The following is a 20752-nucleotide window of genomic DNA, read 5'->3' on the forward strand; positions in this document are numbered from 1 at the left end:
AAAAATGTTCGTCATTTTTTGCATCGTAGTGAGTTTATTTTCAATGTTTCTTCCTTTGGAATGTTCAAGATAGTGTGGAAGTAGACATCTATGATAAACGCCTTGAACAATGCCAATCTAAATATCATCTACATGCCTCACATTTCTTCGAACATCTCTTTTTCTACTAAATATGGTGTCATATGTCCTCAACTATTTAGATTTTCTCGTCTTTGTTCTAGTAAATCTACTTTTGTTTTTCAGTCGTGCCATCTTATTTCTTTACTTGTTGAGAAAGGATACTCATTCAAGAGAATCGTGAAAAATGTTCGTTCATTTTTGCATCGTAGTGAGTTTATTTTCAATGTTTCTTCCTTTGGAACGTTCACGACAATCAATAGTACATTCTATAAAAGTGGGGAGCTCAAGAGCCCACTTATTGTTTAACTTAGTAACACACTAATTTTTTGTTTAGATCTTTAGTGCTTCTAGTATTTTCGCTCTTACTTGACAAATGTTAGCTTTTATCATGGCTGAGTGTTATAGGCTTGGACACTCCAAGCGAGAATTCAATAGCAACACACGGACAAATTGAAGTTGAATATATATATATATATATATATATATATATATATATATATATATATATATATATATATATATATATAGAGAGAGAGAGAGAGAGAGAGAGAGAGAGAGAGAGAGAGAGAGAGAGAGAGAGAGAGTCGACATGGCACGGTGGGAATCATCTAAGCGAAGATGTACCGGTCCCAAAGACCGGCGCCCTTTCGGTATTTCTTTATTATTATGCTTGCAAAGTACAACTCCCGAGGGTCCAACTCTCTCCGAGACTTTGCGTCCAGATGCTTTGCGGAAGTGTGACCCCAAGAGCACTTATAAACAGTATAGGGGATGCCCAAAACAGAGCCCCAAAAGCATTAGATCAAAAAGCACTAGATCGCAAAAGCATCTGTTAAAGCATCATGTAAAATTGCCAAAAGCTGCCAGCAATGTAATTTGCGGAAATCCTTACATCTTGCCATGCCTGCTTGTTAGCGCAAATCACGGAATTCCGTACAGCGTGCAAGCTTTTGATTTTTAGGGTTTTAGGTCCCTCGGCCGGTGCTCCATAAGTTCTTTAAGTTGATGGGTTAGGTTTTAAAAATCCTAACCCTCTTTTAGGCCCCTCGATCCCAACTTCTTCAGTTCTTCTGGTTCAGTTTCTCTTGTCCTCTCGGCCACTTCTTTCTCTACACCTAGCGCTCCCTCTCGCTTGCAATATTGAGCACTGTTGACACCCTCTCGGTGTTGCATCGTACACGGTGAGATCCAATGCCCGTTCGGTGGGCGGTACACGCCAGTACCTTGACGGCGAGGAGATCATTGTAATAGATACAAGATCTATTGGTTGCCCGTCACGGAGAGGTGGTTTGCTTGCGGTTGCAAACAAGTTTCTCATCCGATTCACCCCTTTCCGTTGCACCTTTGATAGATTCTCGTGAGAACCCATGTGCGCTGCAGAAGAGATCGGATCCTCTGTAGAAGAAGGATCGTTTTGAGCTCTGATACTACTGTTACATGCTTGAACACTCCAAGCGAGAATTCAATAGCAACACACGAACATAAACTGCAAATAACTGATTGAACTTGAATAGAGAGAGAGAGAGAGAGAGAGAGAGAGAGAGAGAGAGGAGAGGAGAGGAGAGGAGAGGAGACACGGCACAACGGAGTTCAAAGCCAAGATGCTTTGGCCCCAAAGACTTGCGCCCTTTTCGTATTATTATGCTCGCAAAGTACAACTACGAGGGTCCAACTGTCTTCGGCACTTTGCGTCCAGATGCTGCGGAAGAGTGACCCCAAGGGCACTTATAAACAGTATAGGGGATGCCCAAAAGCAAAGCCCAAAAAGCATCAGATTCAAAAGCACTAGGTACTAAAAGCATTTTCTCAGTACCAGCAACATAATTTGTGGAAGTTTGTATAGCCTGCCACGTCAGCATGTCAACGCGTTTTACGGAAATCTCAGCCAGAGATCAAGCTTTAAAGAGTACGTTCAAATCATGAATGAACTCTATATAAGCCTGCACCTACTCTTGGGCACTGATGACGTGAGTAGCGATGTCATAACTGTTGTCTAGGCTATGTATGATAAAGGTGATAATCTTATTCTTCTTGTTTGAAGAATCAGCGAAGTTAAAGTTGCATAATATCAAGTTTTCAACTTTGTACTACTTTGGTTATGTTTGCCTCTTCTAGGTAGGTATGTAGAAGTATTGAATTCTAGTATTTAGCTTACATTAGGATTTAAGATTTTGTTCTTTTAGAAGTTGTGTTGAGTTTGATTTCTAGGATTAAGTCTTTTTGATGTCCTAGCCTTGCTAGTTTAAAGTTGAGTACTTGTTTCAAGTTTAAGTTAGGTAAGCTTCTTTAAGTTATTTTGCTTATTGAATAATGGTTTGTTTTCATCTAGTTTTGTTTGGTACAAATAAAGTGATTTAGCTTTTCCTTTTCTGCTTTCTTGTGTCCCTTGCTTTTGTCTTTTTGTGAGTGTTTATCCTTTCTCATAATTCAGACCTATGAAGGTATACATATAGAGAGAGAAAGAATCCACACAGTAGTGACGGAGTGGCGGAGCTCCACACCTAGATGTACTGGCTTTAAAACCTTGGTGCCTTGCCCTTTCGCTAGTTCTTTTATATTGATCTGCACAAGTTGCAACTGTCGGAAGGAGAGCTTTGTCATCTGTAAGTCTATGAGAAACCTCCCCCAAGGCACAAATTCAAAGGCCGCTGGCCAAAAGCATCTGATACAAAAAGCTAACGATCCCTTCCTTGGGTAGATACTGCCACATCAGTAGCTCGTAAAACATGACATAAAATACGGGATTCTGTATGGCCCGCCATATCATCATCTGTCATGCCCACTTTTGTGACAGTGTCACTTTGTGCTCGTCGTACTTTACCTTGAAAGTCCTGACACACTATAAGGTGCACACAAACTCATCCAAGTCCTTTTTGAGCTGAGGCTTCTAGAAGTAATGCTCAACACCCTTAAGGGTTGCCTTGATGCCCGACCAAATGAGGGTTGTGACACTCCATCAACAGCTTTTGACTCAAACTACGCGTTTCCCAATATGACTTACGCATCAAATACCATTCTTTGAGAGAGTATCTCGTTAACATCTCCTCACTCTGTACCCTGTCAAAGATCTCACTAACATTCGGGTTTGTAGCATACTGCTCCCTCATCTCATCAAAAATCATGATGATGCATTGTTGTAATAATGGATATCTGTGGCTTGCGAGACAAGGCATCTCCAACCACATTATTCTTTCCCTTCAAGTATAGGAGCTGGAAGTCAAACTTAGATAGGATGCTCGCCCATCTCATCTACTTTTCTGACAATTTTGTCTGGGACAAGATGTGCTTCAAACTCGCTGATGATCTTTCAGCGTACAAGGTGAAATTTGCGCCAAGCAAGTAATGCTTCCATTCAGTGAAAGCATGTATCACTGCTAATTGTTCCTCTTCATAAGTCTGTACAACCCTCTCAATTTTTGAGAGTATTCGACTCTCATACGCTACTACATCTTGCATTAAGATTGCACCCAATCTGCTTCCACAAGCATCACAATAAACCTCAAAAGATTTGTTTAAGTTTGGTAGAATCAAGACTGGCCTAGTTGTCACCAGAAGGTGTATTTTTCTTGTTGCCTTCTTTAAATATATACTACATATTTTTATTTATTTATTTTCTTTTTTTTACCAAAACACTTGAAAAGGTGCAAGTGGACCTTGCATGGCGAGTGTGAAAAAGCTGCAGCCAAACGGGTTTCTCACATCACGAATCTAGGTCAGTCAGCCGGGGACTGGTTGAGTAAGTTAGCACTGAATTCTGATGAGTATGGAAGCTTCTGTGCGCCTATATGGAATTTGGGCCACTTGGCAAGTCACTCACAACTTTATAAGTTGGGAGGGGTTAGGAAACTGAGCCATAAGGAGCATAGTGGACACATTGCTGAAGGACCACTTGCTTGACAACTCACCAATCCTGAAGCACAGCATAGTGGACACATGGCTGAAGGAAAGCCACTTGCTTGACAACTCACTAATCCTGAAGCACATGCCAGCTTGGGGGCACCCAAAGAGTGTGAGGGCTGTTTTGAGTGGATTTTATTGGTTTTGCAGCTTTAATGGAAATCTTACCTTCTCCCTTGTCTCATGTTGTGTGACGATTCTGCTCTTGTGCATCTCTCTGCCCCTTACAAGTATGGTAATGCCCCACTAGTTGGGCTCCTCAGATGACTATGTACAATCTTGTGGGTTTTATGCGCATTTGCCAAGGCAAGAGCCTTTTGAATAGGAACCGGATTACTTAATTGCTAATCCCCCACAGGTACTCATACTTCCATCGCGAACGATTGCAAAAGAGGAGAGTTTTCTTGTGTGAAAACTCGTCCAAATCAAAGTGAAAGTGTCCCATTGCTTGCGGGATCTCTTGAAACACTCATAGATGTGTTTCCTCTGCTCAAATTGATCCAAAATAGAGAATTATAGCTTGCTGCATTCATTTGCAGGTTTAGGGTTTCACACACTTTTAAAGGCCCCTGGCTTCTAAAAGTAGTTACTTGAAAAACTAACACCTCAAAAAGCATCCTGTCCCAAAATCTGGTGCCCAAATGGCTGGCCCGTAAAACATGGGCTTTGCCATACAGTATGCCATGTCACCCTGATTCCATGGGGTGTTCGTATGATGCTGCCACGCCCCGAGTAGGTACGCAATTTGAGGGTCTTCATCTGCTAAAGGTTTTAGGCCCCTCGGCCAAGATCTGCAAGTTGGTTAGGATCTTTGGAGTTTAGGCTAAGTTTGGTAGGGGTAGGATTTTAGGATATTCTAAAATCCTCTTTAGGATTTTAGGATATCCTAACCCTCTTTGTCTTCAATAAAATTCCAAGTCAGCAAGTTGTGACAGACCTCTTGTGATAGGTATATGAAGATTAGAGCTTTTATTCCTTCAGTGTGTAGCCCTGATGCCAAGTGGCATCAATATTTTTGTGGCGATAAGTTGTCACCTAGGCAACTTACTATTGGGGCCACTTAAACTAGACGATGTGGCATTTTTTCAGGACGCCCCTCATTATTGGGTCGTCGTCACAAAGTGATGATGCAGCAATATCGTACCTGAGCGGATAGATGAGGGAGAGAGGGGGAAGCCGATCCATGCGAAGACCAGACCAGAACAGGAAGAGTCCGGTTGAGACTGGCAGTTAAGAGCTGACCTAAGCCAGCAGACCTGGACCCATGCCGAGTGCTCGCAAAATCGTGTGATTTGCGGTGCAAAACGTGACGTCAATCCCGTGGGAAGTACGACTTCGCTTACGTGACTGGTACGGACACCGGGGATGCAGGCAGCGGCATTTTTCACGTTCCAGGCCTCAGTTATTGAAAGCATTGACTTTTCAGAGCTTTTGGGAGTTAGTTATGAATGCCATTGCCTCTGAGTTTTTGGGGTTCCTGAATTAAGCGTAGGGCTTTTTGGGTGCGAGTAAAAGCAAGAGGTCAAGGGCCTTCAAACAGGAAGCCTTGTGTGAGTTCTGAATCTCTGATCATCAGTTGGGAGATAGTCAGCTTAAGAGAAAAAGTACAGCAAGGGGCGCCCACGCTTAGGGGTCAATGCATTTGAGTGGTCTCTTGTCTCAAGTAGGTTTTCCCAACGCTAGTATGGTTTGGCGTGCAATGTGAGCACTGAAATGCTTTGATTTATTATTGATGGCATTCCCTCTTTTTGTTTCATTTGTCTCACAACCTTATTGAGAAATTCATCCTCCATGTGCCTTGAAAAATGTCTTCTCTCAGCCTCAGTGGCATCCATGACTTTTGACTTTCTCCTCAACTTGACTTCTTGACTTATTTTGTATAGAACATGGTGCGTTTGCTTTTGTGCCATGATTCAAGGTTGTGACAACGGATTGGTCCATTTGTTCAATTAAAAAAACAGACAACATGACTGTAATGTCCTTGGAGTGTGAAAGGAGTAAACGCCCTAAACGTTTCACTCTTACCTGAAATGTGAAATGGAATTGATTTTCTGTTTATTGCTTTGAAAAAGTTTGAGAGAATCTCAGTGGAGCATGCATTTATACCTGTATAGCATTATCAATGTGCATTTGGAAGTGTCTCGCAGTGGAACGTGTCATTTTATGGCTGAAATGTTTGTGGCGACTCTGACATTATACTGTGTTACCATTGCAACTGGCCTTCTGTACCATAAGCCATAGTAGGAGACCGTAAAAAATAGACATCTGTTAAAGAATCGAAAACAGAATTTAACAAAGATTCTTCTCAAGATCTGACATGGCTTTCACATGGATAATTATTGAATTGTGTAAAATCATTTTGTGGGCTAGTTTCTTTTCTCTTAAATTTTTGTTTTATTGCAGAAAACAGAGGTTCTGTAGTCATGCTTCCTATTATCGAGAAAATTTTGTCCTCTAGCAAAGAGACCAATTCAGAAGAGCCACGAGGTGGTCAAAACACCAATAAGGGGAATGGAAGTAAAGAGCTGCAAAGTGATGTGGCAAAACCTGACATTCCACAACAAAAAGGCATCCAAGGTGATAGTATGCTGTAGATAGGTTCCATTTTCCTCTACAAGCATTCAATGTTCCCATATTGAAAAATCGTCCCCTGCGTTGTGCTTGTGAGATGTGATTTAACTGTAAGATTTTAACCTTTTTTTCTTTTGTTGGATTTAACAGCTGGTGTGCCAAAACCTGAAGGGAGGGTTTTGATACCGGCTCCAGTGGACCAAATGCAAGAACAATTTCTGGCTGCGCTTCAGGCATTAAAGGTCAGCGCTGGGATTTCGGCTTATGCCCAAGGTTGCTTTACTTTTCTTTTTGAGTGTATAGAGATGGTTAGCCCTGGTGAAGTGTGGAAGGTTTAGCCCTTTTTGGGTACTTGCAGGTCGTTGAAGCTGGTGCAGAGGCAGGTGATATTTGCACGAGAAGGGAATACGCACGCTGGCTGATCGCAGCAAGTGCCAGACTTTCAAGGTCTCTCAGTTGTTCAGAAGTGTGGGTGCAAAAACGGACACATGCATGCACGCAGTCACACAAAACATGAGCTTAAGAATGTATGGTATTACATGTACATAGATACAGTGTTGCTTGTGCATGAATATATACTTTAGGTACGAGTACAAACATGCTCACTGTCTTCAGTGTCTAAACAGTTATTGGCATGCACAGCTAAAGTAATGCTCTACAGGCATGTTTTTACAAACATTTTGAAGGCGCAACATAGGGTCAATGTTCATGTATGTACTAAGCTTATGTTCATGTATGAAGAGACTTCAATGTTGGATGAAGTCTCTTCTGTCTCATGCCTCACACCCGCAAAAGATTCTACATGCCGTCCCCCTCCTCTTGTTGGCCTTGAAAACATTAACGTGGCTAGCCCCCTTTGCCACCAATGACTTCCAACATGGTCATGGTTCATTGGCTCTGGCTCTAACCATAGCCACAAGATGGACAACATTAATAAATTGCTCATTATCACTAAAAGATATTAAGATAGAGTTATTAATGAGCTTAATACAGAGACTCCTGATCAACCAAAATGAGTGTGTTTGCAAAGACTCGATGCCACCATTTATGAGGATCGTGAATGAAGATCTAAAGATAGAGGTGTGCTTAAAACGTTGGGACAGAAACGAGGGCATGTGAATGATGGAGCTTCTTAATCTCTTCGGTGCGTGCTGTCATTGTATCAGACTTAAGGTGAAAAGATTGTGTGCCAAGTAAATGCTCTCAATGGCTTACCTATGTTCATGTGATGTGGCATTGCTGAGGCTCTTGCATGTTTCCTCGGGCAAATTAATTCAGAAGGAAGTATCTATTATGATTTCTTTGTGGCTCCATGGTGATTTGCAGTTTGCTGGGAAAATTGAATACCTATGCGTAGCTCTCCCAATGAACCCCTCTACAGGGTTAGCCTAGCCAACAGGAAGAGATAGCGTGCCAAGTGAACAAAATTTTGCTCAAGGGTTTGATCCATCTCTCTCCCTCTTGTTTACTAGCACTTCTTGTTGAAAAGGAGGACAGGCCTTCGAGAACTCTCAACAAAGTCACTATCAAGAATAGGTTTCTGTTAAGAGTTTCATCTTCTGTCCCTGGTGGCTCTAGTATCTCCTAGGAGAGTGAGTGCTGTTTTGTGGTTGTCCCTGGCCTTATTTGAGGTAAACATACCTTTTCCGGTGGCACGAGCAATGTATGTGCCTGCTTGGTAGGCTAGCATGAGGTGGGGCCAATGTTCCTAGGCACTCCTATGTTGTTTTCTGCAGTTTTCAGCCTAGTGTCATTCTATAATGATGTGGTATTAATGTGCCACCTTGGTAGATTTATGCCATGTACGTTTAGGCTGAGTTGGCATTTTTTGAGGGCGCTCCCATCTTTTTGGGTAGTGGGTGTCAAAGGTGCAGCAGAAGATGGTGAATTGGGTGATGATCTCGTCTACAACCGCAAGCAAACCTCCTCTCGGGACCGGACAACCAGCGGATCTTGGATCTATCGTGACAAATCTCCTAAAAAATGTCCTCTTATCGTGTACCGCTCACCCAATGGGCACGGGTAGGCAATTTGCAAGCACTTGTAGCAAAGGGTGGCAAAGAGGAGGAGAGAGGAAACGCTAGAGAGAGAAATGAAATGAAATGAAATGTTATATTAACGTCTTCAAAAGGCCAAAGTGACCTATGAGACCAGAAAGTTACAATGTGGTGGATCTGATACAAAGTCAGAGAGAGAGAGAGAGAGAGATCGCAAGGCAAAAAGGCCAGGAGAGAGAAAAACGCCGGTGAGCAAACAGAGAGAGAAAACACCAGACAAGCATTGTCTCTCACGCTAGAGAGAGTGCACTGGATCCAAATGGTGGCAAGCTTTACTAATGTCAATATGTTCATACAATGGGGGGGAGGGCATCCCTCTATAGGGAAACCCAAAATATGTCCTACTTGCAGCTATAAAACCCCCGACCCAAACATATAAGCCATGCCCGATAAAATGTGTCAAGTCACTTAAGTGACACATTGCCCACATTTTGTAAGGGGAAAATGCAAAATAGGCGAGACTTTGACCCTGAGAAACCCTAGGAATAGGAGTCCCGTCTCATATCAGCCTATCGGGTGGGCAATATAGTGGAATGCACCGCGGAGAAAGTACGTCTACCTTAGGGCATAGCCACAAAACAGCCCTCACTACACCGGAGAGGAATCTGAAACTCTTTAGCATCCCGCACCCCTTCTTAGCACTTGGATGGGGAACCATTCCAAGGGAGCTGGCATGAGAGGATAATGTCGCCTATGGTAGAGGTTTGGTGAAGATATCAACAAGGTTGTTTGACATCGGAACATACTCTAGTCGAATAGAGCAATCGTTGGTCTTCTCATGAGCATAATGGTGTTGTATCTATATATGCTTGGTCCGGGCATGAAAAAACGAGTTCTTCACAATGGCTATACAACTTTGGTTGTCCGAGTAGATCGTGGTCGTCTGTTGTGGCAAGCCAATCTCCAAAAGTAGCCTCCGTAACTACACTGACTCACATGTATCACTGAAAACAACTCTATACTCCGCTTGTGTGGATGATAAGGCAACTGTAGGTTGTTTCTTACTGCTCCATGAAACTGCTTGTGAGCCAAAAGAAAAGGTGTAACCTGTGGTCGACCGTTGTCCATTTGGATCTTCACCCCAATCTAAATCACTCCATCCTTGAAGAATGATCTTGGAGTCCTTACCTTGAGCCGCATAGAAAATACGTAACGAATTTGACTGCTTTAAATAATGTAGAGTTTGAAGAGCATGCTCCATATGTGACTTGCTGGGTCTTTGCATGAATGAGTGGGCATTGACCAGCTTCCGATAACTTGTAGCATTTGCTACATTTGAGAGGTCACTCTGTAACAACTTCTGGTTGGGATGCATAGGAGATGAGATAGGTTTACACTCAATCATACCAAATGCTTCCAACAACTCTTGGACATAGCATTGCTAAGAGAGAAAGATTCCCCCCTATGTCTACCACAATCTCCAATCCAAGAAAGTAATGAAGCAAGCCGAAATCTGTCATCTCAAACTCCTTATCCAAGGTCTCCATAGGACTGCGAATATGCTCAACATGGTTACCTGTAATCACAAGATCGTCCACATAGAGGATAATAAGAGTCACCAATCCTCCCTCATTGAAACTATATATATTTGGGTCTGCAGAAGAACGACAAAAGGAGTGCTGTAGGAAGAATGAGTCTATCTTTTGGTACCACGCTCGAGAGGCTTGTTTCAAGCCATAGAGAGCCTTCCACAACCTGAAAACCATGTCACTGACATTTGGATCCAAGAACCTTGAAGGTTGCTCCACATACACCTCCTCCTCGAAGTCGCCGTTGAGAAAAGCCTAGACGACATCCATTTGATAAACGGGCCACTTGAAAAAGTTAGCAAGGGCAAAATTGTCCGAATGTTCTCCATCGGTGCAAAGGTCTCGTTGTAGTCCACTCCATGTCTTTGAGAGAAGCCCTTGGAGACGAGTCGTGCCTTGTGCTTATCCAAAGAACCTTCATATTTGTGCTTGGTCTTGTAGTTTGTTGTAGACCCATTCGACACCAATCAACTTCCACTTGGCAGGTTGCGGAACCAACTCCCAAAGTGTTGTTCTTCTTGATGGAATCAAGCTCTTTTTGCATGGCCAACTTTTACTCTGGTTGTGAAAGTGCCTCCACAAATGTCAGAGGGTCTCTATCCTTGATCACTGTAGACATCAAAGCATAGTTTAGCTGCAATAAAGTCCCATTTGTCTCAACAATGCGAAGCAAGGTGGAAAGATACTACGTAAGGTACGTACCTTTGTACTCATACAATTTTAAGGTACGCAACAGTACGTACCATTTTTCTGAGAGTTTGAATTGCAGATTAATTCAATATTACCACTAGCATATTAGTCATTTATTTATTACACACTGCCTGCAATGAACCTACTTCATAGATTAGCTCTAGATAGTGAACACTAGCACAAGACAAGCATGCAAAAACCAATGGAGATTCCAACAGGACTTGGTCTCAGTTATATGCTTGGACTCTCCAAGCGAGAAATCAATACAACACATGAACATAAACTTCAAAATCATTGAACTTTACTAGGGAGAAAGAGAGAGTCGACACGGCACAACGGACTTCCGCGCCGAGAAGCACTGGCCCCAAAAAGTGCGCCCCTTTCGGTAATTCTTTATTATTGCTCACAACAAAGTACAACTCTCGAGGGTCCTCAGCTCTCATACTCTGCGTTCAGATGCTCTGTAGAGTGAAGCCCCGAGGGCTCCTTATAAACAGTAAGAGGGTTGCTTTAAAGCAGAGCCCTAAAAGCAGTTCTCTCAAAAGCACTAAATTCCAAAAGCATCTGCTCCCAAACGCTAGCGTTGGAGATTCCAAAAGCAGCCAGCATAGTTTGCGGAAATCCGTACAGCTTGTCACATGGCACCAGCAACGCGAAATGCGGAAAATCCGTACAGTCCTGCCACGTCATCATTCGTACGGACTACCACGTCAGCATGCCAGTGCATTTTACAAAAATCAGCCTCAGAGTTAGAGCTTCGGGATTTTTTATGGTTAGGCCCCTCAGCAGGTGCTCAGAAGTTCTTTAAGTTCATTGGCTCGACTTCTCTTGTCATTTCTTTTCTAGTTGAGCATGCCACATCATCACTTTGTGACATTCCCCCCTCTTGAAAGAATTGTAATCGCCCTTGATTACGCCTGCAAAAACAGCCAAAGGACAAAAACTTTCTTTAGTAGACACTGACTCTATGTACTCTGCACCATACTCCACCAATCCGTCTCATCCTTCCGGAACTCTTGATGCACTCACAACAGTATCCAGTCATCTCATCCAGATAGACATCTTGATGCACTATCATTCAGTTTACATTCACTTAGGCATCACATCTAGATCTAACTAATCTCTAACATATGTCTATATGCACTAAGTTCAAATCACATTCATTCTTCATTCACTTAGCCATCACATCCAGATCTTACTTATGTATGACGGATGTCTAGATGCACTAAGTTTAAATCACTCATGAGACAAAAGGCTGCAGACATTTTATCTTTATCTACATGTCTCTAACAATACACACATGAAAGAGCACATGTTTTCAATTCAATCAAGGTAATTTCCAATTTAGTGCACACAATAGATAAAGTGATTTGCAAAATACTGTCAGCCTATCAGTACCCTAAAATTTCAAAGAGAAAGCAGTGACTATATTCAATCTAAGCAATCGGTGACAAGGGAGTGGAGTGGCTCCCTTCTTGTGCAGTCCGCACCACACGAGATCAACTTGCTGATTCATTGGTAACTTTTGGGATAGACACCAACTCTCTCTGAAGAGAATTGGCGAGGTTCTCCTCCTCCATCCACTTTGCATCTAGGGCCAAAAGTACCCTTGAGCAAATTATTCAGTGGACCTAGCTTACCTTTTTGTTTTTTCTCGTGCCTGTTGGTAGCCTTGCTGGCCTCCCTGTCCTTGGCACCTCAATCTCGATCTGTGAAATTCTTTACTCTACCACTTGAGTTCCTTTCCTTTCTTTCCTTGTGCCCTGGGGCCTATGCGTAGCCTCGCTAGCCTCCCGTGTCCATTGGCATGTTAGTCTCAATCGTCGGAACCTTGCGACGCACTATCGTCCGATCCCTATTCTTCTCCGGAATCCTCTGATGAACTTGCATCTGGTTCCCTTAGTTCGTCAAAACCCTCGGATGCACTACCATTTGATTCTCTTACTGCTCTGGAATCTTGTGATGAGCTATCATCCGGTTCCCTTGATTCATTCTCTTCACTGGAAGACTCTTGCCTTGGTGAGGTGGATACTATCCTGTCCGTAGGATAAGTCAATGAGCCGGCATGCATTCCAAATCCTTGCTTAGCATGTCCCATAAGTCTTTGGATAGAGTCAGACTTTTGTTCTAGACAATACTCTCAAATCTCTTTTGGCAAACCACAGTAATCTTCCGAAACGAAGACATTGGTAAATAAGTATCCCAAAACCTCTGGCAGTAGTCATCCAATGTATCTTTCTTAGTCATTCTCAAATGATGCCAAGCCGTGATGACATTTCTTTTATATCCATATGATATCCTAGTTGATGTGAAAATTTCCTTGAAATTTTTTTTTCCCTCGAGAAAAAGATCCTTCTATTAGTTAATGCAATTGCCCATAGGGCTACAACCTCCTCTACAAGAGAGGGCTACAACAATCATGATGGGGAGACTCTCCCAATGAAAAAACAACATATGTACAATGAGGCTAGAACAAGGGATGGGAGGAGGGAAAAGCCAGGTGGACGGTAGTGCCAACTAAGCACACCCTGGACCATGGTGAAAAATGGCCCAGGTCGCCAGAGTCGAAGGAAAGCCTCTTTGCGCTCCTACATGCGGTCAGAACTGCCCTGGAGTCTCTCGACCTGTCCTCTGAGAGTATGGGCGAGCTCAAGCCAAAGATCCCGAACAGTCTTTGCTGGTGGTATAGGTCGAGCCTCGAAGATGCGGAAGCAATGGGCCCGCTAGACGAACCAGAGTGTCAGGCCACTGATAAGCTCCCAACACACCTCTCTCTCACTGCACCACTCCTGTGGAGTAAGCTCTGTGTGGTAGGCTGGAGTGTAGGTCGCCCTCCGTGCATCACTATCATCTTGCTGGTGGATGATAGCTCAAGCTGAAGTGCCGGGCCCGTGAGAGTGGACCAAGCAGCTGCCCCCAAGTGTACTGTCGAGCCGTGGAAAGAGCGGGCATCAACCGAAGAACACGAAGCCACACCTCTGTACCAAGGGACAGTCTCAAAGACAGTGACGCTCTCTCCATAATATGGTCACAAGCTGTGCATGCGGACGAGAGACCACTATGCACAAGCCAGCTCCCAACTACTAACTACTGTAGCTCTGTGTGCGACCAACCAATGAAACAAAGTGACTCGCCTCGGCAGTCAGGAGTCCTACCTCCTCTCCCAAAAAGCTGCCAAGAACTCAACTGTGAGACCCTCCTCCTGCCAATGAGGTGCTGCAATATGGCGAGCCTCTCTCTGTGCTGCCAGTATGTGACGTCCCAGTCGAACAATGTACTGAAAGAAAGGGACACCTGGGTGGTCTGCAGAAGAGAAGGGGTCCCTCCAAAGCCACTCTCTAGGATCCCACTATGCTCGATGGATGTGTACAACCGTGCCAATGTGTGTCCGATCATGATAGTGCGATAATTCCCAAGCTCCATAGGGTCTCCTGACTTGAAGATAGGTACAATCGTAGATAGGCTCCAAGTATCAGGCAAGCCCTCAACATGGCACGGTTAAACATAAATGCTAGGAGCTCTGCTAGTAGATCTTTGGCATGCATGAAGTGCTCAACCACTAAGCCATCATGATCATATGCTCTCCTAGTCCTCATCCTATCAATGGCCTTCCTCACCATCTCAACGGTGAAAAAAGCACATGTGTGGGGGCATGGATCGGGGGGATTGGGAAGGGGCGGCTGTCCAGGAACCGTGTACGGAGATGACGTGTACTGGCCCCAGGCCTCTGTAGAGGTAATGGCGGCGGGGCGGGGGGGGGGGGGGGGGGAGTGCTCATGAAAGAGCCGCCATGCCTAACGTGAGTCCTGACTCAAAAAATAGCTGGTATAGATCCTGCCCTAGGAGAGCCAAAAATGCCCTCTTCTTCCGCCGCACTAGGCGTCGGAAGTCAATCTGTGATTGTCTGTGAGTGATGTCCCCCAAAAGCACCTCCCTCTAAAGTCTAGCTCTGGTCTCGCGGCATTCCTCATCATACCAGCTGTTCTGGGGCATGCTCCCAGAACGGCGTCTCTGCTCAGGCTGTGTGTGGGAGAAATGAAATGAAAGAGAGAGAGAAATGAAATGAAATGTTATATTAACGTCTTCAAAAGGCCAAAATGACCTATGAGACCAGAGCATTACAATGTGGTGGACCTCATACAAAGTCATCCCGGAGAAAGATGCCTGTCTTCTTAAGAGTTGGTCTCTTCTTCAAAAAGTCCTTCGCTTCCATGGAGGGAAAACGAAGGATGAGTGCCCTTTCTTTCGAGGTTTCCGCCTTACTCCCATTTTTCTTGTTGCCCACTCTCCAAGCTCTTGAGTGCATCGGCTCATGAACCCCCATCAAAGCCATGAGTTCTTTTACCTCTTCGTTTACATTATCATTGTCTTTAAGGCCGCAAATTCTCACATGTAGAGAGCGTACACGTCTTCTTTGCTCCTCTTCTAGTGTCAGGTTGATAATGGTGGGTGTGGATGTTGTTTCCTTGCTTTTCCCTTTCTTGGCAACCTCAATCCATTTCTCAGCCTCATCTGCTTTTTGTTGAGTCTTTGTAATAACGTCCACCCTAGAAGTCTTCATTTCTTTATGCTGCTCTTCCTCCTCTTTGATGGCTCGCACTTGCTCTTTGATTGTGTTGAGTTCTTGCCACTTGGGTTGCAATTCTCCCTCTTCAAGCGTGTTTCGTGATTGTGCCTCAGTGAGCTCCTTCTTGAGTGACGCAATCTTTTCGTCTTGGGCCATCACACGATCTCCCATTGCAGTGATCTTGCTTTCTTGGGCCAAAACGCGATCTTCGAACATTTTTATTGTTTCTAATAGGTGGCGGTTGATCTTGTTAATGGTTTCGGCCATTTCTTCTTTGCACTTTTGAACTGCATCTTCTAAGGGGTCGGGCTTATCATTCTGCTTCCTCATGCTTGGTCATTGCCAAAAACGAGAGGAAATTTTGCGGTGGAAGGAGATCTACACGCACAAGTGCTTCCACATTATGCATACATGTTCTCCCACATTAAGCATGCATGGCGTACATTTTCTGCAATTTCTGCAAATTACAACAAAAGCCCGCTTTATGCAATTTTTTCAATTTCTGCCAATTCTGCACCTCTGCAATTTCGAATATCGAAATTCTGCAATTTTCTGAAAAGAGAGAGAGAGAAATGAAATGAAATGTTATAAGAAACCCTAATTGCGCAGGTCTGTGCAGCAGCGGCCTCTGTTCAAAACCCTAACTGTGCAGAGACGAAACCCTAACTGAGACACAGAGAATCTCTGTGGTGCTGCACCTCTCCTGACTGAAGCGTTGCCTAATCCTACTGCAGCAGATTGAAACGAGTGGCGGTGTGTCAGTGTAAGCCTACGTGCTGGCTCAGGTTGTCACCAACAGCAGCAGCTGGCAATGGAACAGCAGCAGCAAGGTGAATTCAGTAGGCGAGCAAAAAACCTTGTGTGCTGTTCAATAGAGAGAGAGAGAGAGGGTTTGGGGGGGGGTGGGGGGTGTGCATATAGGCCGAAAGACTAAAAGTCAACTGTTATTACAAAACGACGCCCATCAAACCAAGTCATAGCATAAGTCTGCCTCGTCAGCAACTCCACATCAATCCATACATTTATGATTCGTGCCACGATTCCTGCCATGTTTCAGGTGCAGCTCCGGACAGATTTGGCCTCCAGGGTTCTGTTTCCAGTCGGTTGTGATCTGTCCAGTATGGTACGGTTGTGACATTTCACCATTATGTGACATACAGTATACCTTGCAAAAAGCTTTGTACAACATTCAAGCGCAACCAGAAAGTGGTCATAATGTTCAGTATCGACAAACGTATGACAGGCTGTATGACTACATCAGATGATTCATATGCACGAGGGGTCTCGCATGCAGTAGGAGGGCAACCATTGTTGCTGGCATCTCTCCTGTACTCTCTTAGTCGTGTGTCTCTTAGTCTCATCGCCCCTAGCAGATACTGATTTGATAGTTCAGTCTCAATGAGTGGACCTAACGTAATTGTAAAATTACGACATTGTAAGGATATTATTTTCTTACCCTTGAGCACAGGACGAAAAGAGTGATAGAGGAGAGGAGGAAGGAGCCGGGTTGCTTTGGAGAACGAGGTTTTAATATTCGGGTGTTTTATGTAGGAGTCCAGCTCATAAGGTTTTCCCTGCTATGTACATTGAGGGTGTTTCTAAGCTTGCATATGCTGATGTGTTGCCAGAGGATGAGGACTTTGCTTGTATTCAGGGTATGTGCAAATTTCTAAAATGAGACTGACTTTAGAGTAAGGTTTCTCAAACTGTTTTCATGAATGGTACATATTTCAGGTCTAGCTGAAGCCGGTTTGATCTCCAGCCAGTTATTACAAGATGTTACAGACGAGGCAGATGATGAGAGCTCTTTTTTTTCACCTGACAGGTTGTGCTTGATGGCTATTTCTTGCAGTAATAAAGAAGCTGCATGCTGATAATTGATGTGAATTTGTGTAGCCCACTTACTCGTCAAGATCTCGTCACGTGGAAAATCGCTTTGGAAAGGAAGCTTCCTTTAACGCTTATGGATTCTTCCTTGGCTGCAAAAAGGGTGAGTGCTTTCATGTAGCATGATACGATCTCTAAAGGGCATCAGTTTCTTGATGAGAAGGCTTGCAATTCAAATATGTTCTCTATTTCAGGCACTTCAGGAGCTTTCTGGTTTTGTTGATATTGACAAGATACACCAGGATGCATGTCCTGCTTTGCTAGCAGATATTAAAGCCGGTGAAAGAGGCATCATGGCTCTGGCTTTTGGTATGGTGCGTTGCTTCTCATTTATGGCAAGGCCAGTCAATTTCTCGTGGTGAAGATGGTTGCTTGATATATCAACAGGGTATACCAGGAGGTTTCAACCAGAGAAACCAGTCACGAAAGCCCAAGCAGCTGTAGCACTTGGAACAGGGGAGACTTGGGAGCTTGTAGCAGAGGAACTAGCTAGGCTAGAGGCAGAATCCATGGCGGAAGCTGCTGTTGTAGCAGAGCTAGCTCTGGAGACAAAAGCTCAGCAAGAAGTGGCGGCTGCCTTCAATGAGCTTCTGCAGGCAGAGAAGGCAAAGCAACAAGAGACTGCAATCATGGTTGAAAAGCTTCAGACTCAACTTGAGGAGGTAAAAGCCGAACGGGAGGAAGAGAAATATGCTCTGCTCAAGGACCGAGCAGAAATAGATTGCGAAAGAAATCTGCTGCTGAAAATGAAGTGTGACGTAGAGCAGCAGGCTCTTCTTCTAACCAATGCAAGGCTAGAGGTGTCATTTCAAAGGGAGCAGGTGGACAAGCTACGCGCAGAAGCAGAGGAAGAGAGAGAAAAGATTAGCAAGATTCGAGCTGAGTTTGAAGTGGAAAAACATGCTTTAACTTTAGCTCGGTACGCAGCAAGCTACTGAATCTCACATTCATCTTCATTGCTATGCTTTCAAAGCCACTTCTGTAAAAAGTCTGTGCTGATCATACTGCTGCATGTTGCAACGTGTTAGGATTTGGGCTGAGGAGGAGGCAAGGAGAGCCTTTGCACATTCAAAGCTTTTAAAAGAGGTTCGGAAGCGATGGGAGTATGGAGGAGTGCAAGTCCATGTTGGCAAGGAGCTTGAGGATGTAAATATACCTGGTCCAAGTTGGCATTACAGTGACGGCTTTCAGAGCCAAAGGTTGCACATGCATAGATTGGTAGAGAAAAGCAACAACTATGTCCAGCAGTTGAAGGATGCATTATTTAGATTCTTTCACTTGGTAGTGCTCTTTTGCCAAAGCATCAAGCAGCGATCTATGGAGAGTGTGGGTGAAGTTAACGAAAAGATTCATGAGGTGAAGTCCAATTTGTCTACCTCGACGGCGAGGATAGTGGCAGGTATCAAGCAAAGGCTTCCTTCAGTGGCAGGGTTGACGGCAATCGTGAGAGAGAGTACCTCAAAAGCTGTGGCTGAATGCAAGGGGGGAGCTGAGAAGCTTGTGGAGAAACTTAAAGTTTCTTGAATCTGAGAGGCTTATAATTTGATTGGAAAGGAGGATCAACAGATGAGTATTACAGCAAGCGCAAAGAGACTCCTCAAAGAGTATAAATTCTAATAAAGCAAAAGCATCGACAGATATGTACATGCAGCTGCAATGGATCCAAGCTCCCATCAAATTTTCTGCTGTATGCAGCTGGAGCTGGATTACTGGATGATGTAGCGGTTGAGTCTTTATAATTCAAGAATGGATTGGAATATGCAAAGGTTAGAACTTCTCTCAAAAGATCCAACAACTAAACGTATCTTTGTTGTAATACAGAAAGTAAGCACAATAATCTTTTGTGAGGTCTCCTGTGCAACAGGTACAAACTGAATACTTGCCTAATCTCATGTGCTGTATAGGCTCAAAGAATTTGTCACCAGTTCTATTCTCAGCCTTGGAAAAAAAACCACTTTGTCCTCACTGAAAGCTAGTAATTAATCAATTAGACAATGCAGCTTGTGCAATATGCTCTCTCTCTCTCTCTCTCTCTAAGGTCTCTTGGGATAGTTTTCTAACGTTAAACGTTTAAAATTCTCTTCTTCTTCCTCTCTCTCTCTCTCTCTCTCTCTCTCTCTCTCTCTCTCCAACGTTCTCTTCCTTTTTCCAGATTTGTTGTTGGTGATGGACAAACATTGCCTCTGAATGTTGCCATGATTTGACTCACTCTCTCTCTCTCTCTCTCTCTCTCTCTCTCTCTCTCTCTCTCTCTCTCTCTCTCGCGGTTGTCCGCCCCTCCCCCCCCCTCCCCTTTGTCTATCGCGGGTTAATTTTCAGCCCTTAAGTTTTTTATTTATCACTTATAGTCTATCGCCCACCCACCCACTCCCATCCCACCCACCCCCCCCCCCCCCCCCCCCCTTCTCTCTCTCTCTCTCTCTCTCACACACACATTCTTCTCAGTAGACGTGCATTATTCTCCACTGGCTGCGTGCGGCATTGGACGATCTAACAGAAGCTTCATACGTAGAGGATCAGGCTTCTAACCGCCTTCTGACTGGTAGCTTGATTGCAGCTCCAGGGTTGCAGAAACGCAGAGGGAGCAGAAGCTGGCGGTCAGATACCGAGGCGAAAACTGTGATGGAAGGATGGTGGAAGGAGAAGGCCAACCTCCTTCAGATGGTCTTCAATGAAGGCGCACAGTGGTAGAAGGAGAAAGAGAGCCTTAACGCAGAAATACAGACACTCAAAGAAGAAGTCTTAGCCCTCAAACAGGATAACCCAAACGTCGAGATACAGACACTCAGAAATGAAGTCTCAGCCCTTAAACAGGAGCTTGCTGATAGAGTAAGCAGTGGGGTGGAGGAAGGCGAATTTCAGCCCTCGGTAATAGATGAAATCAAGGAAATCAAGGAACAGGTAAGGATGATCACAGAGGAGGAGACACTGAGTGTGACAAAGACATCTTCATGGGCGGAGATGATAACAAGGACACAGAAAAAGGTGGACGAGGCCGAAAAATGGATTGAGGTCGCCAAGAAAGGGAAAGGTCAAGAAACTCCTTGTACACCGACGCTTATCAACATGACCCTCGAAGAGGAACAAATAATGCCGATGCGAGCACTGCATGTGAGAGTGATCGGGCTCAAGGACATAAATAATGTGGAGAAAGAGGTCACAAGCCTTATATCCATGATGGGGATGGAGAAACCTTTGCACACAAAGGCATGGAGGGTAGGTAAGAAAAGTGATGGCGCAGGAGAATCTTCAAAGGGGAGAGCTCTCATACTACGCTTCCACTCGTTGGAAGAGAAGAAGGAATTCTTGAGGAAGAGGCCTACTCTTAAAAAGACAGGTATTTTCCTCGGGGATGACCTGACTCTCTCACAGCTCGCACACATGAGAGAGGTAATGCCAGAGATTACAGCGGCAAGGGAGAAGGGAAAGATAGC

At 44.2% G+C, this 20752-nt stretch overlaps 1 protein-coding gene across 3 annotated transcripts; it reads left to right on the forward strand.

Annotated features, from left to right (window-relative positions):
• The first annotated feature begins 6424 nt into the window (after positions 1 to 6424).
• LOC147416756 (uncharacterized) lies at positions 6425 to 19327 on the forward strand. Of its 3 annotated transcripts, none has more exons than XM_086508082.1 (9): positions 6425 to 6594; positions 6739 to 6830; positions 6947 to 7035; positions 16983 to 17086; positions 17166 to 17256; positions 17328 to 17421; positions 17513 to 17627; positions 17706 to 18237; positions 18347 to 19327. In XM_086508082.1, exons 1-9 carry the CDS (start codon positions 6441 to 6443, stop codon positions 18840 to 18842), a joined length of 1767 nt encoding a protein of 588 aa, XP_086364208.1. In that variant the 5' UTR covers positions 6425 to 6440; the 3' UTR covers positions 18843 to 19327. The 3 variants fall into 3 exon arrangements, with proteins under 3 accessions (XP_086364208.1, XP_086364209.1, XP_086364210.1); XM_086508083.1 differs by having other exon boundaries at positions 6538 to 6594; positions 6739 to 6861; XM_086508084.1 differs by lacking the exon at positions 6425 to 6594 and having other exon boundaries at positions 6605 to 6861.
• Positions 19328 to 20752: the final 1425 nt, after the last annotated feature.

This window comes from Adiantum capillus-veneris, unplaced genomic scaffold (genome assembly GCF_014529385.1).
Source record: "Adiantum capillus-veneris isolate H3 unplaced genomic scaffold, ASM1452938v2 Hic_scaffold_502, whole genome shotgun sequence".
In the NCBI taxonomy this organism is placed as follows: domain Eukaryota; kingdom Viridiplantae; phylum Streptophyta; class Polypodiopsida; order Polypodiales; family Pteridaceae; genus Adiantum; species Adiantum capillus-veneris.